The following is a 23,108-nucleotide window of genomic DNA, read 5'->3' on the forward strand; positions in this document are numbered from 1 at the left end:
AGATAAATAAAAAGGATAACACTGATGAAATCAGATGAGTTCACTTTGTCTCCCTCTGTGTCTCCTATGTACAAAGGCAACCCGGGTGGCAATGTGTCATGTCTCAGTAATCTTTTAGTCACACATAAGTCTCCACCAGGGATAAATAGTAGACACCACACAAGTACGCGGTAAGAACTGTGGCTTTAAGGCTCTCTTCAAGAGGATATATCCAAAGTTCTTAAAGAAACCTCATATCTTTTAAGCGTCAGAAAAGCTAAAGGTTAATTTCCTTGAATTCAGTACATCCTGCACACAGGACATCAATGAATAAAAACTTTGAAAGAATACAGCTGAAAGCCAAGCAGTTCAAAGAACACTGTTGCCATTGCAACTTGATCTAATCACGATGAAGGTTAAAAGTATCCGTCCATCCAGACGCTAGTGTAGATGAATCACTGCAAAGAAATTTCACGTCTAAAAGAGCGTCTGAAGGTGCCTTCCTTCTATAATAAACTTTTGAACAGTGAATGAGATGAGTCGCCCCCTGCTGGCTATGAGAAAAAAGGGCAAGTTTTAGACAATCCGGGATTGCACACTTCTTTTTTTTTTTTTTTTTTTTTTACATAGGTTAGTCTCTGGATGTTTGAGAGTGGGCGAAATAAAGACCGGAGCATTAAATAATCTAGAATTCATTTGTTCAGTAAAACAAGCGGGCTCATTTAAATATATTTTCCACACAGCTTGACAGTGGATCGATCCCGCTCATAACGCCGATTGGTTAATCGTTCATCTTTCACCACGCCCACTCACGGACACTTATTTTTAATAATTAAGAAACCAACATTTCACATAACATTATCACGTCATTCAACCTAGTGAGGTGGACAGTTGGTTGATAGGGTCAAGGCCAACACATATGCCTATAAATATAAACTAATACGTAACTATACTGAGCTAATTCATTTTTACAATCTTCAAAGCACAGCACAGTATTCCTCCTTTGTTAGCAGGGCTTTGATTTTTGAATGACAGGTATTTAGTCTTATCATGGAGCCAAAAAACGGGATGATGGACTTCGTGCGTGCACGTTTGCACATCTTTGCAAAGCTGTAGAAAACTCTGCAAACTTTTAACGCCCATGTGCTAGTGATTATGCCACTGGTAAAGGCTGACTGTAGCGTAGACAAATGCAAACAACAGTTTTGATTGCAAGAGCTGCTGGATTTAAACTGATGCAAGCAACAGTCCATTAATTTTATTTGCGCGTCGAGTCGCATTAATGATGCGCCATCTGCGGCGCAGGAGACAAGTCTCGACACAGGGCGAACCGGGCTACTCTCTGAAGCTTGTTCTTCTGCGGTAGCTTCTTGTTCTGCTCCCTCTGCTCCCCCTCACTCCTGCAAGGAAAAAAGACACTGATCCAAAGAACACTCCTCCCCTCCTTCCTCCACAGAGACATTGCTTTCTCCCTCTTTAAACCATGATCTGGCTCCCAGCTTTCCTCGGCGCATGTTTCCCCTCTGAGCTTGCTCGTGTCATGACACAGTGCAGCGAAGGGTCGCAGTGGTCCCCTCTAACGCCACGGGAACCCCAAAGACGTGGGGTTTGAGTTTGGTTACATGAAATATGCCATGTTCGCAGGACTGCACGGTTCTTTTTCTGCTGCACTTTGTTTTGAGTTTGGCAGCTGGCCACGAAGGGCTCTCAGTCTCTGGCAGTCTCCTCTCCTTCTTTGCAGAACAAGGTCAGTGTGCTGTGGTGCAATTCTGTGCATGGCCCGACTAAGTGCATGACTAGAAGAATTTGTATCGTTAAGTGCATATCACAGTCAGTATGCACTAAAGGTAAAAGGTCTGTATTACCTGTGTTTAAACTCTGTTTTGTAGGTCAGTTGTCAGAGTCAGAACTGTCCATTGTCCACCCAGTGAAAACCGGCGCAGATGGAGGATTCATCTCCCACTCTTTGTCTCACCACTTTAATGGTGGGAGAATCAGGCGAGACTTACAGTCCCATCCTCAAGAGAAACAGGTTTACTACAAGGTCATCTTCAAGGGAAAAACCTTAATGTTCAATTTGACTGCAAACAATCACCTGGTTTCAAATGACTACATCCTGGAGAGCAGGAATGGCAGTGCCAACAGGACTGAGCATCGTCTTTCTGATGGAAATTCTTGCCACCTTCTTGGCACCGTGGAAGCGTCTGATGTGCGAGGAACTGCTGCCATCAGCACCTGCAGTGGGCTGGTAAGGTGTCACAGTGTTTTATAGCTGTAAAGGTAATTTTATTCTCACTCTCATTCATCAAATTGAGCTGGTGGATGCTTGTGTTTAAATCAACATGCTTTTATCATGATTTTTTTTAAATTACACCAGATAGCAGCTATCACTATGGGTAAACTGGTATGCGGTTTAGGCAACTCCTCCATCTGACAGTGCCCGTCTGTTAGTTTGCTCTTCAGAGACTTCCCGACACTGTTTGCTGAAGGACTGTGCTGCAGACCTTCTGACGACTGCTGCTTCTCAGACTGACATGAGACCCTTTCCGTCTTTCTTGTGGTTCAGATGTTTTTCGTCTTCTTTCACCCTCACTCATTCATAAATTTGCAATCATGGATTATCTGTTCCTTTAGAGACACTTTGCAAACGCAACAGGATGCAAGAAAGTTTCAGTAATAGATCTTGGCACATTCTTGTGCGTGAGTGAAGCAGTAAAGTTTGACAGATGGACAGATTTTTTTTAACTTGGGCTATAGTGTTTCTGTTCAAATAAGCAGTTTAACTACAAAACAGAGAGGACACCTGGAAAAAAAATCAGAGTGATCCAATATATGAAGAAATATTTTTTTAAATACGACGTGAACAATTTGTGGTTCACTGATTTCCGAGAATTTTTAAGTTGTAATCCATCCATTCAGCACACAATCTTATTTCAAAATGCACTCTGGGGTTTTTGTTTACACAATATTACAACATTTTGAAAAGGCTAAAAAGTACGAGTATGTAGAAGAGGATGAACTTCCTGCCTTTGAAATGATAGGATGTGTCACTTTTAGTCACAAAGAATGTTTCAGTGTTCATGTTTGATTGTGTCACAGCAGGAATTCCACTCCTGCAGGGTCTTGCCTCCTGCCTCTGTGCTATGTGTGTGTGGGTTTCCCTGCATGTTTACACAGTTCATTTGTAACATGTGACTCAGGACGAGACCAGAATGACAGCCAACCTAGCAACATAATTTATATCTGACCCATTTCACAGCCGCTCATATAATCCTAGAAGGAAAAATGTGTTGCGTCACTCAAAAATCCACATATCTGCAGCCTAATGGCGTTCTGGGGATTTTCCTGCAACACAGAATTCCCCAGTTAGTCCCTTCACTCCAACCTATGAGGGAAACTGCTCTGATTTATTACACAGACTTTCTGTTCTGTGAAAGAAGGTTTATAGCTGCTAAACCCAAACAGAGACCACTAAACAGCTAGACTCAGCCAGACAGATGTGGGAGTGAAGCCCTACCAGCTGCTGCAGAGATTATTCACCCTCACGACACAAGTTGAAATGGACTACTTACAAATAGGAATTCAAAATAATTATTTGTTAATGTTGCATGAATAGGAAGCAAAAGGGATGGAGAAAAATGCTTTATATAATTAATAATAACACAGAGTTGGTTCAGTTAAATTGTTCAGCTCCTTCGTGTTTTGTTTTAGTAAAGATAATTTCTCTATAAATCTTCTCTGTAACAGTTAGCATTGTTGTTGTCTTTAAATTCAGAGCTGACTGAAGAAAACAATATAAAATCTTTAACTGTCTTCCATCTTCATTTGGTCGGCCAACAACCCCAAAAAAAGAAAATTAAGTTATTTATATTGTCAGAATTTTAAAAGTTGGAAACAAAGGCAGTTTTCACTTTTTATAGTCATAATAAATGAGTTACAATTAAAATATTGACCAAACGTGACAAACTCCACCCATTACGCAGCAGACAATAGAGCAGTGTCATGATTCTTCGTTGTTGTAAGGCAACAGTGAAGCTGCTATTACATTAATACCTCCAACTGCAATTTTAACATCCTGCTTCTGGTTGCAAAAACAAGGGTACAGTTGCTCAAACAAATACACTTTTGCATTACACTGTGTCTTTACAGCATGCAGGTAACCCTTCACCTTTTCTATTTACTGCAAACATGGAACCATGAAGTGGATAGCAAAAGGGTGGAAAATGCTTTCACTGTTCCTTTTATGTTTTTTATGGTAAAACCATTAATTTAGGTAAACCTAAAGCTTTCTCAGTGGAGACTTTTCTAATCCCTGAGGCCCAACGCGAAACAAGAATTTACAGGTTCAGACCTATTATACTGGTATTTTCCCCACTTAAATGCATGTTTGTTCCACCATGCACATGAAAAAATGGCAATAATCTTTTTGACCTCTCGGGAAGAAATGAGCTCGCACATAGAATCATCTTATGAATTAAAGAGAGAAGAGAAGTAAGTGTAGGGAAACATGCAACTACTGATAAAAAGCTAAGAATAAATGCACGTTTGTTTGCCAGTAAATTGTTGTGATTAATCATATTGCAGTAACAAGCACCGTTTGACCCCACCTTTCCTCGTGTCGCTCTAATCACTGCAGAGTCAACAGGCTATATAACAGAGACTTTATTTCAGACCTAGTTGGCCAGCACTCAGAAACCCACAGAAGCAGGGAACAGAAGAAAAGCAGTTCCATATGGCTGATGTATTTAGAGCACAGACCTGTGTTATGGTAACCTCCCCTGGCTTTGCCACCTCACACCCAAACAACATGCTTCCTCAGAGAAAGGGGATTATTGGTCAAGGGGGGCTAAAGGGGAAAGAGCTGGTCAAAGTGAAGACTGATATCCAGTTTAATGCTGTTGTCACAGAAATTCATAATTTCATTCTTCAACATTCTTCACTTTGTTAAAATGGGAAGCAAAGTCCTTGTTAGTATCCTTGCAAGTTTCCTTTGTTTGTTTAGCAGAGGCATCACAGAAGATCTGTACCTGGTCACAAGTAACATCATAACCATATGTATATGTATAAGCAACTGCAGACTGTGTTCCACAGTAGAACAGCATTTGGTATGCACATCAGGCAGAGAAATGGTCTCAGTGTTTGGAAGGGCCTCCCTGTAGCATTCCTGCTTGGCTGATCTGTACTCCACCACCTGTCTGTTTCTGCTGGGACTGACTTGTGTTTTCCCACAGGAATACGTACAGGAGACTATGATAGAAAACATTACTAACAGAACTGCCCATCACATGCTTGATTTATTTTCATACAGTCTATGTTTTTCTTGCAGGAACACGATACAACTCCAAAAGCAAAGATGTGATGATATATTATTCCACTCACATAGTGTTTGCATGAGATACAGAGAAACAGTGAAATCAGCTGAGTGTTCTCTGCACAGGGCCTTCGGGAAGTCTTCCCAGCTGACTGTAGATATCATCGTGCATGCCTTGCAGATGAGGCCACTGCAGCTCTGAATAAGTCCTCTTTGACCTTTATCAAAATTGTTTTTAATTTGATATATATATAGGTAAAGTTTGTTTAGTACTTGCAAGACTGTAGCTTTTGGAATGACTGAAAAAAACAGTCCCGAGCAGCTTGTTTCATAAATTCATTACAGCATATAGGGTAAAGTAATCTTTTCAAAGACTGAACTCCCTGAATCAAGCAATGAGATATTCAGTCAGTGACTTTTTTCTTTTTCTAAGAAACAGATGTGAAACTTGTCAGGATGACCCAGAAAGCTGAAACTACTACTACAGTAAACAGTGGGGTAGATCCCCAGAACCACAATCAGCCAAACCATAAATACTGCATGGCCTAATTTTTCACATCTGCCCTTGGCTGCTGAAACTATCTGAAAAAATCCAAGAATCATGTTCATGTTTTTAAAACTTTATTTATTTTTTTGTTCAGAGAGCCTCTCTCTTTGCTCAGCTGCACTGACGCAGACTCTCTTCTTTCCATTCGACTGTTGAAAGACTGTTGGTCGTATGTCTGTCAGTCTGTGTTTTGCCGGTTGGTTTAATGAAGGAGGGACAGGTTCATCCTGGATCAGTCTGGGCATGTTTGGACTTATCTTGATTAAAAAAATAAAAGCCCATACAAACACTCACAGAGTCACTTTAACTTAAACAACATTCCTCATGAATATGTTTATAAGCAGAAAAATGAACAGAATTGCATTTTATGCCTGATTGCATGCATGTCCTGTATTTTTTCATTTGCATTTATGTGTGTGTTCACCAGTAGACCTCACTGAGCGGCAAGTGAAGAAGCCGCACCAGTAAGAACACGTATTGGCATACTTAGCAAGAAGTTGTTGTATTACTGCAGCAGCATAGAGAATGTGCCTGAGGGAAAGGCTGATATTCAGATCTGTTCACTAATGATAGCTTCCACTCAGATGGAAATTACTCTGGAGCGACGTTTTTTAGCAGGTTTAAGGGGACGCCTATGCCTCAGCTTTGTGGTGTGGAAATTGTAGAAGCACTATACTTTTTGGTGATTTGTTGTCAGGCTTTTAAGTGGTTCAACACAATAGTATGCTTGATAGGCTTTTTGTTTCACTCACAGTCTGAGAATGCCTGACGTTAGACTTTAATCCACATTAAGTCTTTGGCATGATTTGGGGATAAAATCTGTGACTGAGTACAATACAATGATGATGATTGAGAGTGTAGATTTGCCCTAAAACCTAAGCTTGCTATACCCACACTTGTTGTGTGTTTTTACTGTACACATTTATTCCATCAATGTATTATTTTCCACAGAGAGGCTTCTTCGCCTTGGCAGAGGGACACTATTTTATAGAGCCTGTCCAGAAATCTTCTGATGATCCTGCTGGGAGTCGAGAGCCCCACATTATCTATCCAAGAGTTTCTACACAAAGTCAAAGAAAAAAACGAAGTCTTGAGTCCAAAAAGACGCCCAATCCCTGTGGAGTTCGAGGTGTGTATGTGAGTCCTGAATTAGTGTATGGCGTGTTTGTGAGTACTCTTCTGCTGGTGTTCAAGGATTTTTTTTTTCCTCTGGCTGTGCTTGTGTCAAGAAAGATAAGCCACAAGTGTACTGCAAATAATGTCTTCAATTATTCACGCTTTAGATGCTCCAACTGACTCCATCCAGGTGGAGATGGAGAGGGAGGAATGGGAGAGGGAGCATCGGAGAGGGGAGGACCAGGGTCAATCGCGTTCACAGCGCTCAGTCAGTAGAGAGCGTTGGGTGGAGACCATGGTGGTGGCTGACTCCAAACTTATCCAATACCATGGCAGTGATAATGTGGAGTCCTACATCTTCACTATCATGAATATGGTGAAGGGTTTGAATGAACTTTTTTAGTTGATGTAAAGGTCTTTTAAAGCCTTTTACAATGAATTCTCTCGCTGTTGACAGGTGGCCGGAATCTTTCATGATGCTAGTATTGGGAATGCCATCCACATCATCTTGGTGCGCCTCATTTTGCTACATGGAGAGGAGGTACTCTTCATCTGAATGAAGTCTTTAAGAAACCTCAATGTGCTTTTATAACATTTGCTTTGGCAATTCTTACACTAAATGTGGAACAAGAAAAGCAGAAATGGATTTGTGAAAACTGAGCTCACTTTCCAGGTTAGTCTGAGATAAGGTGGACAAACTTCTACAAATTTGCATAGTTTTCTAATGTGTAATAACGAGCTCTGATGTCTTGTATATAATGTGTATGCCTTGGCTTACGGCCTTACCACACCCCAACACACCAGCAGGACCATGCCTTCCTAGTACTTGAGTGGAATACTAGGTGCTGTAAGTTTAGAGTGGATGAAGCTTAGATGTTAGAGCAGGTCATCTACTAATCGAAAGGTTGGTGGTTTGATCCCAGGCTGCTTGAGTCTGCACACCAAAAGGTCTTTGGGAAAGATACTGAACCCCAGTTGATCTCTGATGTGCGCATCATCGTGTGACTGTTAAACAGAAAGCACTTAGGTCGAAGGAATGTTGTATAAAGCAATTTAACTGTTTGTGAAGAAGAGTGCAGTATAAGAACAAGTCCATTTAATAACCACATTATTTGGAAAATGTGATTGAAAATTAATCAGTTCTGATGTCTCGCCCCTCCTCCTGACAACATCTGAAGCTCTAGGTTACCTTATATAGTACACACTGGGATCTGCAAGTATTGAAGAAAAATGTTATCAAGTTATTTGCTAACTGTTCTGTAGCTACAGTTTAAAAAAAAAAAAGAACAACAAGTATGTGAAATTATTTGTTTGTGCTTGTTGCAGAAAGGGTTGAAAATTGTTCACCATGCAGACACCACCTTGGCTAGTTTCTGTGCTTGGCAGAAAAACCTAAACCCCCAGAGTGACACACACCCGGCTCATCATGATGTGGCTGTGCTGATTACCAGGCAGGTGGCAGATAACCCAGCATACATCGGCAACCTCAAAAGCTTAAATGAAATGTTTATACAGATGACATACAGATGACTTGTATGCGTCTCCCCCTATAGGAAAGACATCTGTGCTGGAATGAACCAGCCGTGCGAGACTCTGGGTCTGTCTCATCTGTCTGGGATGTGTCAACCCCACCGCAGCTGCAACATCAATGAGGATTCGGGTCTACCTGTTGCCTTTACAGTAGCTCATGAAATGGGACACAGGTCAATATGTGTGTGTGAGAGAGTCTGGATTTGTAATGACTGTGAAATACTAGAATATTGTAACAAAGAAAGAGTCTGTAGTTCCTGTGTTCGGTTACTGTCTTCAATGTAGTGTCATAAAATCCCCTACCATTAGCTCACCAGCCTATTAGTGGACTGCTGGTGTGCAAATAATGACTAAGTTTCTAATAACCTGAAAGAAAAGGAAAGGATACCTGAGAGTCCTGTTGTATTGTGGGTGTAGATCATGTAATAGCACTAAAAGTGAAAGGACAGAGGTGTTGGGTTTCTTTTTAGCTTTAAAGTTTAACTCAAGTTTAGTTGAGTCCAAAGAATCATTTGTTCCATCAGAGGAGGCTTTAACTATAAAATGAGAGCTGTTCCACGTTCCATTTGTGGTTAATTTCTGGTCTTTTGTCATGTTCAACTTTGGTTAAGCACCGTTAATGTCAACAGCTCGACTGATGTCAAACCACACCATATAATGTAGAAGTTATGTGTATTTGTCTTCTCGTTATCTTGTTTGTGCAGTAATTTAAAGTGCTTTTCCACTTTGTACTGTCATGAAACTCTAGAGTAAGAGTTATATGTACACAAACAAAAGTAAGTCAAATATCTGTTGACCTATTTCAAATGTGGAAACAAATGTGTTACAGGACTCAGCACATTCACTCATTGTGATTGCTCCATTATGGCAGTGTGAGCCATACAGACCACTATCCTTGTAAAATACTTCTGTGTAATCACGTTATCATGAATATTAATGCGGCTTGTGTCTGAACACAGCTTTGGAATTCATCATGATGGCCAAGGGAACGACTGCGAGTTGGAGGGGAGACATCCGTTTATCATGTCCAGACAGCTGATGTATGACAGCTCGCCTCTCACTTGGTCTTCCTGCTCCAAAGAATACATCACACGTTTCCTTGAGTAAGCCTGAATCTGTACTTTTGTCTAAAGTGGGTTAGTTTTACATCTATTTGTCTTTGTTAAAAATGCATGAGATGTGTGTAATCTATGGGAATTTCCATGTACCTTTTTTCTCTCTCTCTCTCTCTCTCTCTCTTTTTTTTTTCTTGACAGCTGCACGGAGATTTAGCAGATATGCTAGTGCGGATTTGTGTTGAGGTTGTGAAATTGATCCAAAACACACATTGGGTGTGGTGTGTGTTGGGGGGGAAAAAACACAGGCTATTAAAACAAACATGCAGTAAACCATGGCTGCAATGGCAAGTTTAAAGTGAAGCAAAGAACTGAAGCAGGAAATTATGTAAATGACAGAAAAGTAAGAAGAGCCTAAAGCAACATTCAGAGGGTGGCAACCCCTGCACAAGTATCTGCAAAGCTGGTTTCACACGTTAACTCTGGACAGCTTAGGATGATCAGGACATAGCATTGTTGGGAATTGTTCTATTTATACAACACGACTTAAACACATATGTAATCCTGGAAAAACTTAGATGATGGTGCTGCTTCAATATAGTCTACACGAGATCAGTGCGATCAGTCACTACAGGGACTTAGTGTTAGGGAGTAAGCGCAGTAAAAATCATTAAATTTCCAGTTTATCTGGGCCAGACATCTACATCCTTACATGAAGATAAACTGGTAAGAAATTTCACATCTACAGAAGTGCAAACATATATGATCAATCGATTAAAAATATATTTGTTCACAACACTTTAAAAGTCCTTTTTTAAATCTAAAATCCTTCTTCTCATAAACAAGGTCCTGAATAATCAAGTCCCATCTTATCTTAAAGACCTCATAGTATGATATCACCCTAATAGAGAAATTGGCACCGAGACTGCTGGCTTACTTTTGGTTCCTAGGATATTTAAGAGTGATGTAGGAGGCAGAGCCTTTAGCTTTCAGGCCCCCTTTCCATCGAACCAGCTCCCAATTTGGATTCAGGAGATAGATTCCCTTCTTTCTTTTAAAATTAAGCTTAAAATATTGTTTTTTGTCCCTGAACCCTCTCTTAGGTGTACTGCAACAGGCCTAGGCTGCTAGGCCTAGGCCTCCCTCATTCACTCCCTTAATCATTAGTTATTATTAGTTATTAATCTCTGCCTCTCTTGCACAATGCTTCTTGTGTCCAATCTCACCCCCTCACCCCAAGCCAGTCATGCCAAATGGCTGCTCCTCCCCAAGCCAGGGTCTGACAGAAGTTTCTTTCTGTTAAAATGGAATTTTTCCTTCCCACAATTCCCAAGTATTTGCTCATGGGGGTTCGTCTAATTTTTTAGGTTTTCTTTGTATTATTGTGGGGTCTTTACTTTACAATATAAAGCGCCTTAGAGCAACTGTTCTTGTGATTTAGCCAGTTACCACAAAGTCGAGGTCAGAGCTCATATATGTGAACTGGATTATTTTTGCTGTTATAATTTTTGCCTTTTTAAGTAGTTTTCCCAGGTTCTAGTCTATTTAAGTGTTAATGTCTAGGTCTCTTTGCTTGAGTTTGAGCATTCAGATTTTCTCCTTTGACTCCCAACCACCATACCCTGTGATAAACAAATATCATATCTTTGTTTATCTGCCTTAGTCGTGGTTGGGGTTTCTGTCTGGATGACCGTCCTTCAAAGAGGGACTTAACCACGCCCCTGGCACGCCTCGGTGTACGCTACACCACACATCACCAGTGCCAGCTCCAGTATGGACCAAATGCTACCTTCTGCACTGAGGTTGATGTGAGTATTGCACAAGCACAGAAAAGTAAATCTTGTAGAAAACACTTTCTTCGCTTTCTTATTGTTTTGGGGTTATGTTTCTTTCAGAATGTTTGCCAGATTCTTTGGTGTTCAGTAAATGGTTCCTGCCGCTCTAAACTGGACTCACCTATAGATGGTACTCGCTGTGGACCAGAAAAGGTGAATTGTGATAGTCTAGGTTTTGTTTCCTTGTGTAAACAGACGGGTACCAGCAGCATCAAGAAGGTGGTACTGTCACAGAGACATCAGCATTGTCTTATTCCAGCTGAAGTGGTATTTAACTTATATCACTATTCTGTATTCTAATCCAGTGGTGTATCTCCGGAGAGTGTGTGATTGTGGGTAAACTCCCAGAGACAGTGAATGGAGGCTGGGGACAGTGGAGTACCTGGTCTTACTGCTCCAGGACCTGTGGTATTGGAGTTCAGTCATCAGAGAGGGAATGTAACAACCCCAAGTAAGAAATGAGTCTAACACCCATTTGAAATAGTTTTTACACTGTATGGCTATAGAATTGTTTTTTTGTTTTTTGTTTTGCAGTTCACAGGTTTAATGTCATCTGCCCCCAAAATACTGACATCATGTTGATTTTTTTTAACTGGTTCGTTCAAGTGTGGTGCTCTTTTCCACAGGCCAGAATTTGGGGGCAAGTACTGTACCGGTGAAAGAAAGCGTTACCGGACCTGTAACACAAAGCCCTGTACAAATAATATACCAACTTTTCGAGAGATGCTGTGCAGTGAGTTTGACACTGTGCCTTACCACAATGAGCTCTACCAGTGGATCCCTGTGGCAAACCCATGTAAGTACTCACAGCCTTAAATATGCAAGAAGCTTTATTTTTCAACATGCCAGTGATCACAAACACTGTCAGTGCATTAAAAGCAAACCTGAATAGCAGATCACACAATAGAACACTGTCAGTCTCACAGTACAGTACTGTATATTTTTACTAAAATTAAACTTCTTTTTTTGTGGGACCACACAACAAAATTGAGACCCACGGATATAAAGTGGAAGATTAGTAGATGTAATTGTATGTGTCAAACAAAAGGGGGCAGCATTTGTATTTAAAAGTCCACACTGATGCAGCTGCCGACTACATTACAGCTCAGCAGGGGCACAAAACTGTAACTCACTTCCTGTCTGATGTATTTTTGTTTTTCTTTTCTTCTTTTGCGTTCATATCGCTTTTATTATTGTCAATCACTATATCTTGAAAATAACAGAACAGAATTATTTTCCCTTTTTAGCTCTTTAAAAATATATAACAAAATACGCTCACGTCTTAAGTGAGAAGCATGACTCATAACTGGCTCAAATAGACATTTTAGCAATTTGACAACATTATCAATTTGTTTCATCTCACCGTTATTCTCAGTAAATCCCTGCGAGCTTCACTGTCGACCAGTCAGCCAGTACTTTTCTGAGAGGATGTTTGACACCGTGACAGACGGAACACCGTGCTTCATGAACAACAAGTCCAGAAACATCTGCATAAACGGCGTGTGCAAGGTAGTGTGGCTGGGTAAGAGACAAATAGAGACTGGGGAGGGCTGTAGTGAAGCAGGCTGATACACTGCAGAGTTACTAAAATGTTAAAAAGGGATACTTTATGGAAAAAAACTTGAATTGTTATGTTTTTGTTTTATTTTAATGTGTTGTGTGTCTTTGGTTTCTAGGAGGTCGGCTGCGACTATGGCATCGACTCAAACGCAGTGGAGGATCGTTGTGGAGTCTGTTTGGGCGACGGCACAAGCTGTGAGACAGTTTATAAGTCATTTGATGAAGAAGGAGGCTTTGGTGAGTGCAACACAAGGAGTATTTTCAACAGCTGGAAACAAATTAAATTATCTCAACATAAGACATCATGCCATTACAAAATTGTGTTGTAACGCAAAACAGACAACCTATTAATGAGGAAAGCTTTGATGTACCAACTAGAAGAGTGTGAAAACACAGAGAATTCAAACATGTCTACAGGCACAAAGTCATTCGAGGACAGTTCATTCCCATTACACCATTGTGTTGTTTCTTTGTTGTCATGGCAGCCATCTTGTCCACATGGTGCAGCTGTTTGTCCTGCTGTACTTGGCTGCTGTTATGTTATGGTGTGTGCGTGCGTGCATGCATGTGTAGCTACAGGCCCGTGTTTGCATTTGCCTAAAGATTCGCATCTTGTGCTGCTTTTACTGCCCTCGGAAAAGTATAACTCACCTGCCAAATCAACATGCCGCCAAGACAGATTCATAGAAAAGAGGCTTTAAAACAATAAGAATTCTCTCCTTTCTCTCCTCTCGCTCTCTTTCTGTATGTGTTTGCCCTGCAATGCATCCTTTCCAGATAACCAGCCCAGATGTGTGAGACTTCAAAAGACTTAGACCAAGGCCAAACCTCCCCCTCCTTTCACAAACACACACCTTCCCACAAACATCATTAAACTCCAGAGACCCACTCACTGCTGTTTTCGTCCTCCCCCATCCCGCCCCCCCATCTACACAATAAAAAACAGAGACAGGGCAGTGCCCCCCACGCTGAATGCACACACGTACAGTCACAGACATATGCACACACACACACACACACACACACACACACATGCCAACCACCCCCACAGACGTATCCCACCCTCTATTAAAGATCAGAGAGAAACTGTCTGGTAGTCTGGATGTGAGTGTGGCAGCAGCCATGGTGGGCCATCCATTACTCTGCTGTGACTCTGACTTCCCTCCTGAATCTCCCAGGGTACGTGGATGTGGGTGTAATACCTGAGGGGGCACGGGACATCCTGATAAAGGAAGTGGTGGAGGCAGGAAACTTCCTGGCTCTGAGAAGCGTGGGGTCAGACGAGTACTTTCTCAACGGCAACTATATCATCCAGTGGAATGGGGAGTATGAGGCCGGCGGGACGACGTTCTTCTACGAGCGCAGTGGGAACATGGAGAATCTCACCGCTCCTGGACCCACCAAGCAGCTAGTCATGCTTCAGGTAGGTCGTCATATTACAGAGGTGAAACATTTTTGATATGTGTAGAAGCTATTAGAGAAGTAAATAAAGTTCCCTGCACTTTATTGTACCCCATACAATTAAATATCTCTGGGCACTTAAAAGCATAAGACAAGGAGTACAATATAATATTGATGAGATGGTCTCCTTGGAAAGGTACTCATAGTTCATGTGGTTGTTCAGTTGCTGTTTCAGGAGAAGAATCCAGGTATAAAGTACGAGTACACCATTAAGAAGACCAAAGAGACAGAAAATGAGATCCATGAGCCTATTTACAGATGGAGACACGGAGCGTGGACAGACTGCAGCACCACCTGCGGCTTAGGTCTGAGTCACATTTCAGTAAAACAATTTTCTTTCTTTATTCTCTCATACCTAGTAGGATAATTTAAGGATTTTTGATAGGATCATGATATTCTTTCTGGATTTTTGTCCTTTCTTAGGTGAGCAACACCAGCCTGTGCGCTGTTTTGAAGTGGATGTGGGCGTAGTGGATGAGTCTCTGTGTGACCCAGACAGCCGTCCAGAAGATAGACACAGGAAGTGCAAGAATATGGATTGTCCTGCAAGGTCTTAATATTTTATATTTTTTAGCCTTTTTTTGTCGCGGTCTGTACTATTATGTCCAAAAGAATTGCTTGAAACTTAAATATTTCCATTTATTTTTATTAACTTTCATTTAAAACCTTATCCTTACAGCTTTGGTTTGCAATTAACCTGCCCTGTTGCACTGTGCTTGATTATACTAATTAAAAACAGTGAAAATAAAGGATTTTTATCACAGATAAAAATTCTCTTTGTCGGTTTGAAATCTCAATAATTTGTTTTAATGGCTAAAATGTGTTTGCATCAAAAGAAGTTCAAATTTATAGTTTTGTTTGCTTTAATCGCATCAAAGAGTTCATCAAAAAAAAGAACAACAAGTTCCTATAAATCACCAGTTGTGGACAACATTTTATTTAGCCAAGTTTGCTATTTTAAAAGTTTAGCTTATTTGGTTAAATAACAAAGAACTAAAATCAAAAAATGCACTTCTTTGGTTTTGGCACTGAAATGCAGGTATTGAGAATACTATAAAGCATTTTGTAAGCTACAGCTCTGTTCGCTGTGTGAGAAAGATAACAACATTGTCGCTTGCCTTGCATTCCCCATTTATTTATTTGTTGCCAGTGGTCTCTTTATTCACCTTCTTTTCCTGTCTAACTCCTTGCCCTCAGGTGGTGGGTTGGGGGTTGGCAGCAGTGTACAGCCACCTGTGGCTCAGATGGACTGAGGAAACGAACGGTTCTCTGTGTCCGCACAGTGTTGGGAGAAGAAAGAGTGCTCCACCCTGTGGAATGCAAGCATCTCCTAAAACCAAAGCCTGTGGTGCCGTGCAACAGAGACGTACCCTGTGGACAGGAGTGGCTAGTTGGCAACTGGGAAGAAGTAAGCCTTTTTCTATGAATTTTATTTGCTTTTGACTTGAATCTTAAAGATCACAGACTTTCATAGCATAAGGTAAAACCTTTCTTTATTTGTAAGGTAATGTCTTCTTTGTGTTCGTTTCTTCTTTGCAGTGCCCTGTCACATGTGGAGGAGGTGTTCGCTCCCGCCTAGTCACCTGTGCACTGGCACCCACAAAGACCTGTGACCCCTCGACTAAACCTAGGGCCAGATCACTGTGTGGCTTGCAAAACTGCCCAAACTCAAGTCTTCGTAGACGATTTGGGCCTGCATCTAAATACCGCCGCATAAACATCACTAAACCTCACTCCACTAAGCATCCTGGTTCTCCTTCATGGAATCCCATGACCACCCCGGCCACTGCTGCACCTACAACTGCTATCACTAGAACCAACAAGCAAATTACAACTACCATTTCTACCACCATCTCCCTTTCAACTCCTGAAATAATAAATCCAGATGATCATGACTTTAACAGCATGATGAGGAAAAATGAGGGTGAGAGAAGGAAAGTTTTCCCAGTTAAATCCAAATCTGCTGAAAAGGATGGGAAAGCAGATGAAAAAAAGGTAGACGAGGTAGAGGAAGAAGAGGAGGGTAGCACTCCAAATGTGCTGCTCTTCACCCCAGGATATGATTATGTTGTTGATCCGATGACCGAGGAGGACAGGATTATTGATCTAGATGTTTTTACCACAGCTTCACCACTGAAAAATCCTGTTAAATCAACCACAACAGTATCACACTCACTCATCACACCCACTCTCCAATTGAGTCCACTCACTGTGCACATAACCAGGGCGCCGACCACATCTGCATACTCCACCCCACACACCAGTACTGAAACGTGGGCAAAAACCACTCACTTTTTATCTGACCCCCACACCACCTCACATGTTAATCCCCCCTGGACACACCGGGTTGCGCTGACCACTCCCATGTACAAGTATCACTCAGTCACATCAAAAACTGGTTATCACGCAAGGAAAGCGCCTTCTACAACAGCAAGCAAACAATCCACTATGACAGCATTACCACAGCCCACATTAAAGACGAATAAAATGAAGAAGCTTGCTGTGACACCCAAAAAAACCACCACTGCCACTCGTGCTAAAAAGCCTACATCCAGGGACAAAGGTAGTCGGTCTAAGAGCCAAAAGCAGCGATCCGGACATCATAAGAGCAGCTCAGGAAGTGACCAAAGCAACTTGATGGCCATAGAGCCTGTCGATGTGGATGTATTCTGGGTTGTAGGAAACTGGAGTGAGGTACTTTATCAGGATGCTATCCTACTCTCTAACTACAGGCTTGACATTAATGGTAACGTCTGAAATGTTTTTAATCAGAAATTTCTCCTCCTCAGTGTTCAACAACATGCGGGATCGGAGCAGTGTGGAGGACAGTCAAGTGCAGCTCCCAGAACGACGAGGACTGTGCCAACGTGAAGAGACCTGAGCCTGCTCGTACCTGTCACCTGCAGCCCTGCGCCACCTGGCAAAGTAGCAGCTGGAGCAAGGTGAGTAACGTTAGATTTCCTCCAGTCACTGAATCTGATAATTGCGCTTCTTACTTATTAAATATGCTTAATACTTAATTGTACTTACACTCATTGTCTATTACTTTTCCAAATGAAGTTGGTTCATTCAGACCCGACTTTTTTTTTTCTTGCCATTTGTTTATGAGTCGGTTATTGTTTATAATTTTCTCCAAAGTGTCCGGATGATTGCGCGGTGGTGGGAAGGAGGTACCGTGATGTCCAATGTGTTGATTCCCAGACTAAACGTCCTCTCAGACCCTTCCACTGTCAAGCAGTGTCCAGCAGACCCCTTAGCACCTTGATTTGCCCCCACAAGCCCTGTATGAGCTGGAGTGCATCACCATGGGGACCGGTAGGAAAAGCATCCACTCACATCTCTATATATGAGACATTTGTAATCATGTTTATTAAAAAAATAATATTTTTTTTGTCTTTTCATCTCCAGTTGTGACTATAGTTTGGACTTTACCTGCCTTGGCTTTTTAGATTTTTTCCCCCTTAAATTCAACAATGTTTTGGAGCCTTGTGAGCGTGATTCTTTAATCTTGAAAATTATCATCACTGTTTCTAAAGCTGCCCATTTTTATTTATTTAATTATGTATTTTCAGATTTTGGTACCATTTCTACTATTTTCATCACAAGCCACAGTTATTTCTGTTCTACTGGAAGATGTGGCCTGAACTGTTTGACACTGCGGATTTTTTTTGCCACATGGTGTCTCTTGTGTTACCGTTACAGATACAGTTAGAAGAGACTTTATTACAATCTTAGAAAAAGAAAATTCACCCTTTTGAATGCTTTTGTCTTTCTCAGTGTTCTGCCAGCTGTGATGAAGGTGTCAGAGAGCGCCTGGTGTATTGCCCTGAGCCTCATCGCTGTAGCAACACACTCAGGCCAAACAGTACTGAGCCGTGCAGTTTAAAACAGTGTACTTGGTGGAAGACTGGGGACTGGGAAAAGGTCAGCTATACTTTACACATTTAATGAATCTTTAAATGTTTCTGTGCAATATAAATTTATATTAATTAGGTTTAAAACAGAAGTAAACTAAACTATAATTTTATATATTTTTTGGTGTGAATTTGCAGTGCTCTGTGAGTTGTGGTGGAGGCCAGCAACAGCGTGCTGTCAACTGTGTAAGCAAAAAGGATTTGGCTGTAATGCCAAACAGCCTCTGTGAGAAGATTTCCAAACCAGAAACACTCAGGAAGTGCAATATGCAGGAATGCAAGACAAACAAAGGTTTGTATGCCAAAATAAATTATTTGGATGAAGATTAGCAAAGCAGATTACCTGTTAAAACATGAATGCAGTTTCCATTACGTTTTGTTTCTTGAGTGAGTGAGGGAGGTGTTTTGGTCAAAATCACTTAAATTTGATATCTATATGGCTTTAAAGTGTTTGCTCTAAGGTTGTGTTCCTTGTTATGCAGGTCCACTTTGCAAGAAAGACACCATGTCCTCTCGCTTCTGTGACAAGCTGAAGCGATTGGGTCGCTGCTCTCTCAGGTCGGTCCAGAAACAGTGTTGTATCACCTGTGGTTCTGGCTAACTACAACACTTACTGTATCCTTCTGAAATACTGGTATAAAGCCATGTCATCCACAATCTAGGAGACCAAAGTATTAATGACCACATCAACAAGCTCCTCTTAATCAACACAAACAAACAAGGATTTCTTTTTTCCCACCAATTTGGGGTTTTGTATTTTATTTTATTTTATTTTTTCTTGAAATATCAGAAAGGAAACAAACCAAAGCACTGATGGTACACATTTGGACTGTTGGAGATGTTCAGTGTTAGAAGAAATGCTTGAGCTATACAATTTGAAATATTTTCTTGGTAAATTTAAATGATATTTGAGAAGCACAATTCAAGAGTTATAAAATCTCACCACGTAGTGTCATAAATTAGGTTATAAATTAAGACAAACTATGGACATTTCTTCTTTCTTAGTCCTTCGGAAAATATCTTTTTGTACTAAAGGTGCTTTTATAGGCGATGTGCTGATGATTAACAGCACATGTTACTATTCTTTTATGTCTTTCTGAGATAAATGGTAAATACAGAATGTAAATAAAGATGTTCTAATACTGATAATCTCAGGCCATTTTCACACATGAACTCGGGTGCAGTCATTGTCTGAAGTTATCCGAGACAATGACCTGCAGTACTCATACACGGGCTTAATTGGTAATCGTATGGACTTTGTGCTGTGGAGCTGGTGGAGCAAAGACACTTTAATGTCTTTTAATTTGAATTTGCTGTCACACAACTCCCATGGGTAATTCCTAGAAAAGTTCAGGGCTGCAGTTCAGTTCATGCGTGAAAACGGTTTAAGTCGATTTATACTTTTTATGAATGAATTTCTTTTTTTCTTTAAAAAAAATGCTTGAACATGTGTTTATGTTCTGAGCTGGCACTGGATGTTTACATTATCATTGGTATATGTTCCTGCTTTTAGTCATTGTTGTTACAATTTTAAAGGATAATTAAATCAGCTGCAGAATCTGCACAATCCTGCAGTTAAACCTGTGGTGCTTCTCCTCTGGTGTGAGATTTACCAATGAGAAAGAGGTGTTGCAGGTCATCCCTCTCAGGTCACTCTAAAGTTGGCCACTGTGTTTAATGTGATGTTGTACAGGCATTATCATTGTCACGCCCTGGGTATGTCACCCTGACTGATTTGTCCTTCTCATGGCTCCATCAATAAATGTGACGATAAAAGACAATTGTGCTGAACATCCATTTGTAAATTTACACCTACACTGTTGCTTGAATACCACAAGTATAAATAACAATCCAGCCTTCAATAACCTTCTTTCCATAAGTGACTTCTACTTTGGGACCTTTTGCGTCGACAAGGTCATTCTCACCTGAAAGTGCCGCATGCTTATGAATGTGTAACACCTGAATCAGCAGCACCAAGCTCTGTTTCAGGGATTGGGTTCAGCTGGCCCAGATTTATCAGGCTCCTCTGTGCCGGATAACTTGACACGAATGGACTTTGCCCTGCTACACGCACCCTGCGGCTGTCATTCAAGCCAGAGACCAAAAGTTAGTCAGCAGTAATGGAAGGAGTAACACAATACAGGGTCAGTGTGGAGCCTTGTGTCCTAAAACCCACCAGTGAGTGTGTGTGCGATTTCTCTGCGTGTTTTCATTACAAAGCAAACACCCATCAGTCGTATTACCCAACCACACGTGTTGCTTAATAAGCAGTTGACCTCAAAGTTGGGGAATAACTAAAAATATCTGGTTTGATTTCAGTTTCGTGGTGATTGTAACTTCCTTAGTATGAGATTCTATAAACAATGATTGTGATTAATGACACTGGTTTTCTGATGTCATACGTAGTTTTAATCAATGTCATCTTGGATTTTTCATCCAACAATATAGTGTTTTTAGTGCTGTTAAGTTGGGCGTTTTAACATGGAAGTAAATTCGATTTTCGTATTTTTGGCTAAAGCCTCAAGTGGTCACTCCAGGAACTGCATTTCGGCTTCATTTTTTTTTTTTTTTTTTTTTTAGCCGCTGAGTTTATCTATGACACATTTAGATAGATTTGCAATCATTGCTGTAGCATATTGTTCTCTTTTTCAGAGTCATATGCATCATTGTATTGCGCTATTACTGGGGTGGGCGATATGGTTACAATTTTCTTGTCAAAATACTGAATAAATCACGATGATGTTTTTTGAAAAACCAGAGGTGCAATCCTTATCCTATCAGGAATGTCTTTTTTTTCCTAATCCTGCAAATGCATAACAATACAACTTATCTAAACATTTAAAATCCACAATTAATATACAGTATAATTTATTATTATTCATAAAGCTGACTTGGAATTGTGCGCACAGAATCGTCACTCTAAAAGAAGAGCTTCTAAGGTTTACAGGTTATATATAAGGTTATATATTTATATAACAGTATGGTAATATTGTTTGCCATTATATTCCTCGGTGTGGTGAAAAGTATAGTTAATAAAATGCACTGTCACCCCATATTACCCTGCAAAAGTCACAAGACATCTCTGTGTGGATCAGTTGATCCAGTGACTGACCTGTAAATAAATTCCTCTGCCCTGCTGAAACTGACACTCAGCACAGGAGGATGATGTAAGTCCTGTTCATGACCGGGGAGATAACACGACAAATATCTATGGATCACTGCAAAGCAGGAAACAGCAACCTCATCTTGTGGGTTACCAGACACCCCCTTCAACACAACAGCCAGGAACACATGAAATATTTACATTTGATGACCAAGGGGAAAACGAGGCCTCCCGTATGAGCCCGGCAAATGTTAGCAAGTTATCTGCTTGGAACGTGAAGTAACACATTTTCCTGTGATCTATCAAAAGCTATCATTAAAAGAGAATGTTTCTCTAATCTAGTTGCTTAGCCCTCAAATCCCAGAGTAAACCAAAGCACAGGCTTGAGGAAGAAGGCAGTTCTATGTAATCCCTACACCAATTGGCTGTTTTTGAAGGAAGAAGTTCAGTGTGGTGACTTTCATCTGGACCCCATCAGGTTGCATGTCCCCAGGCAGTTAGACTGGTATCTCTGTACCAGGCGTGTTCCTTTATTAAAGCCTTGGCCTCCTCTGACCCAGCACACACAGTGCAGGCCCCAGGGACTACAGACACGCGTTTACACACACACACAGTTCCCACAGGCCAGTGTAGCGGTTTGCGAGTTTAATTCCTTCATGGACCACATATGGACTTGAGTTTAAGTAACTGAGAGTGTGGTGATTTTCTTTGTAAAACATCTGCTTAATGATGGTGTACCAAAGAGGAGGGGTCATTATTCCCACAGTGAGGCCAAGCAGAATCAGGGACATATGATATGAATAAAGTGCATTTCCACAGTGGAACTTGTTAATGTGATACAGAAAAATGGATCGGACCATACTGCCAATCCACCTGCCATAAAGGTCAAAATTATAGCAAAATGGGCCAGAATTGACTTCAACAACTCACCACTGGGGTGGAATTGCTCCACTTGGCATGCAACAAAAAATAAGAACCTCTAACTTATATTGATATACCAACAATATAACTCCTATGTTCAAATAAGTGCTACATTTTTTGACAGGGCTGTCAAAAAATACGATTCAGATTCAGCCGCCAAAGACTCCAAACCGGCCCACAGGAAAATGTAAAGACGTTGGACTTCTCATTGCATTTTCAGTTTTTCTTTCACGGCTTTTCCTCCTGATAAACACATACCCTGTGGTCATTCATACTAGACTATAGTAAGTAATAGATACATATTTAAATGACAGAAACATTCCTGTTTTTTTTTTTACTATCAGTCGTAGAAATTTCTAATTTTTTTATAGGGGGTCACTAGTAAAGAAAAAAAGTGAATTTTCCAAAGTTTTGTTATGTCAGGACACTATAGGAAATTAGTTTCCTTAACTTTTTCTTTAATTTAACATGTCTGTTTCTTACAATTTAAAATTCATGCTGACATCTCTTCCATTTACGACAGCAGCATTTCTTTATCATGTAGAAAAAGAGAAATGAACTGTTGATAATAAAGGGCTAATTAATTTTTTTATTAAACTGCTTTACACTGACAGACTGACTGGTTTGGCACACTTAAGGTCAAAGTGAGCTGTTTGTGGCCTGTGGTCCAAAATGAGTTTGACATTGCTGTTTAAAGATGATTACAATATTTAATTAGAAATAAAATCAGAGTAGAAAATTGGCAAAGAAAAACTTTGCTAGACTTATTATGTGTA

The 23,108-nt window shown here is 40.7% G+C and overlaps 1 protein-coding gene across 1 annotated transcript; it reads left to right on the top strand.

Annotated features, from left to right (window-relative positions):
• Positions 1-1,056: 1,056 nt before the first annotated feature.
• LOC147317718 (A disintegrin and metalloproteinase with thrombospondin motifs 12-like) lies at positions 1,057-21,228 on the top strand. Its single transcript, XM_086314991.1, has 24 exons — positions 1,057-1,726; positions 1,869-2,227; positions 6,789-6,966; positions 7,121-7,329; positions 7,411-7,494; positions 8,280-8,404; positions 8,507-8,656; positions 9,443-9,586; positions 11,202-11,346; positions 11,434-11,526; positions 11,679-11,824; positions 12,000-12,169; positions 12,749-12,882; positions 13,050-13,170; positions 14,112-14,356; positions 14,558-14,699; positions 14,818-14,944; positions 15,592-15,802; positions 15,934-17,088; positions 17,184-17,336; positions 17,533-17,709; positions 18,172-18,318; positions 18,447-18,600; positions 18,791-21,228. Exons 1-24 carry the CDS (start codon positions 1,609-1,611, stop codon positions 18,907-18,909), a joined length of 4,806 nt encoding a protein of 1,601 aa, XP_086171117.1. The 5' UTR covers positions 1,057-1,608; the 3' UTR covers positions 18,910-21,228.
• The last annotated feature ends 1,880 nt before the right edge of the window (positions 21,229-23,108 follow it).

This window comes from Aulonocara sp. 'chitande type north' Nkhata Bay, linkage group LG12, assembly GCF_057382095.1.
Source record: "Aulonocara sp. 'chitande type north' Nkhata Bay isolate Kocher_YH1m ecotype deep benthic linkage group LG12, A_spYH_male_GT1.1, whole genome shotgun sequence".
Taxonomy (NCBI): Eukaryota; Metazoa; Chordata; class Actinopteri; order Cichliformes; family Cichlidae; genus Aulonocara; species Aulonocara sp. 'chitande type north' Nkhata Bay.

Coding starts and splice junctions, on each gene's coding strand:
- LOC147317718 (XM_086314991.1), top strand. CDS start 1,609: ATGCCATGTTCGCAGGACTGCACGGTTCTTTTTCTGCTGCACTTTGTT. Junction 7,330..7,410: donor TCTTCACTATCATGAATATG/GTGAAGGGTTTG, acceptor CGCTGTTGACAG/GTGGCCGGAATCTTTCATGA. Junction 13,171..14,111: donor TGATGAAGAAGGAGGCTTTG/GTGAGTGCAACA, acceptor TGAATCTCCCAG/GGTACGTGGATGTGGGTGTA.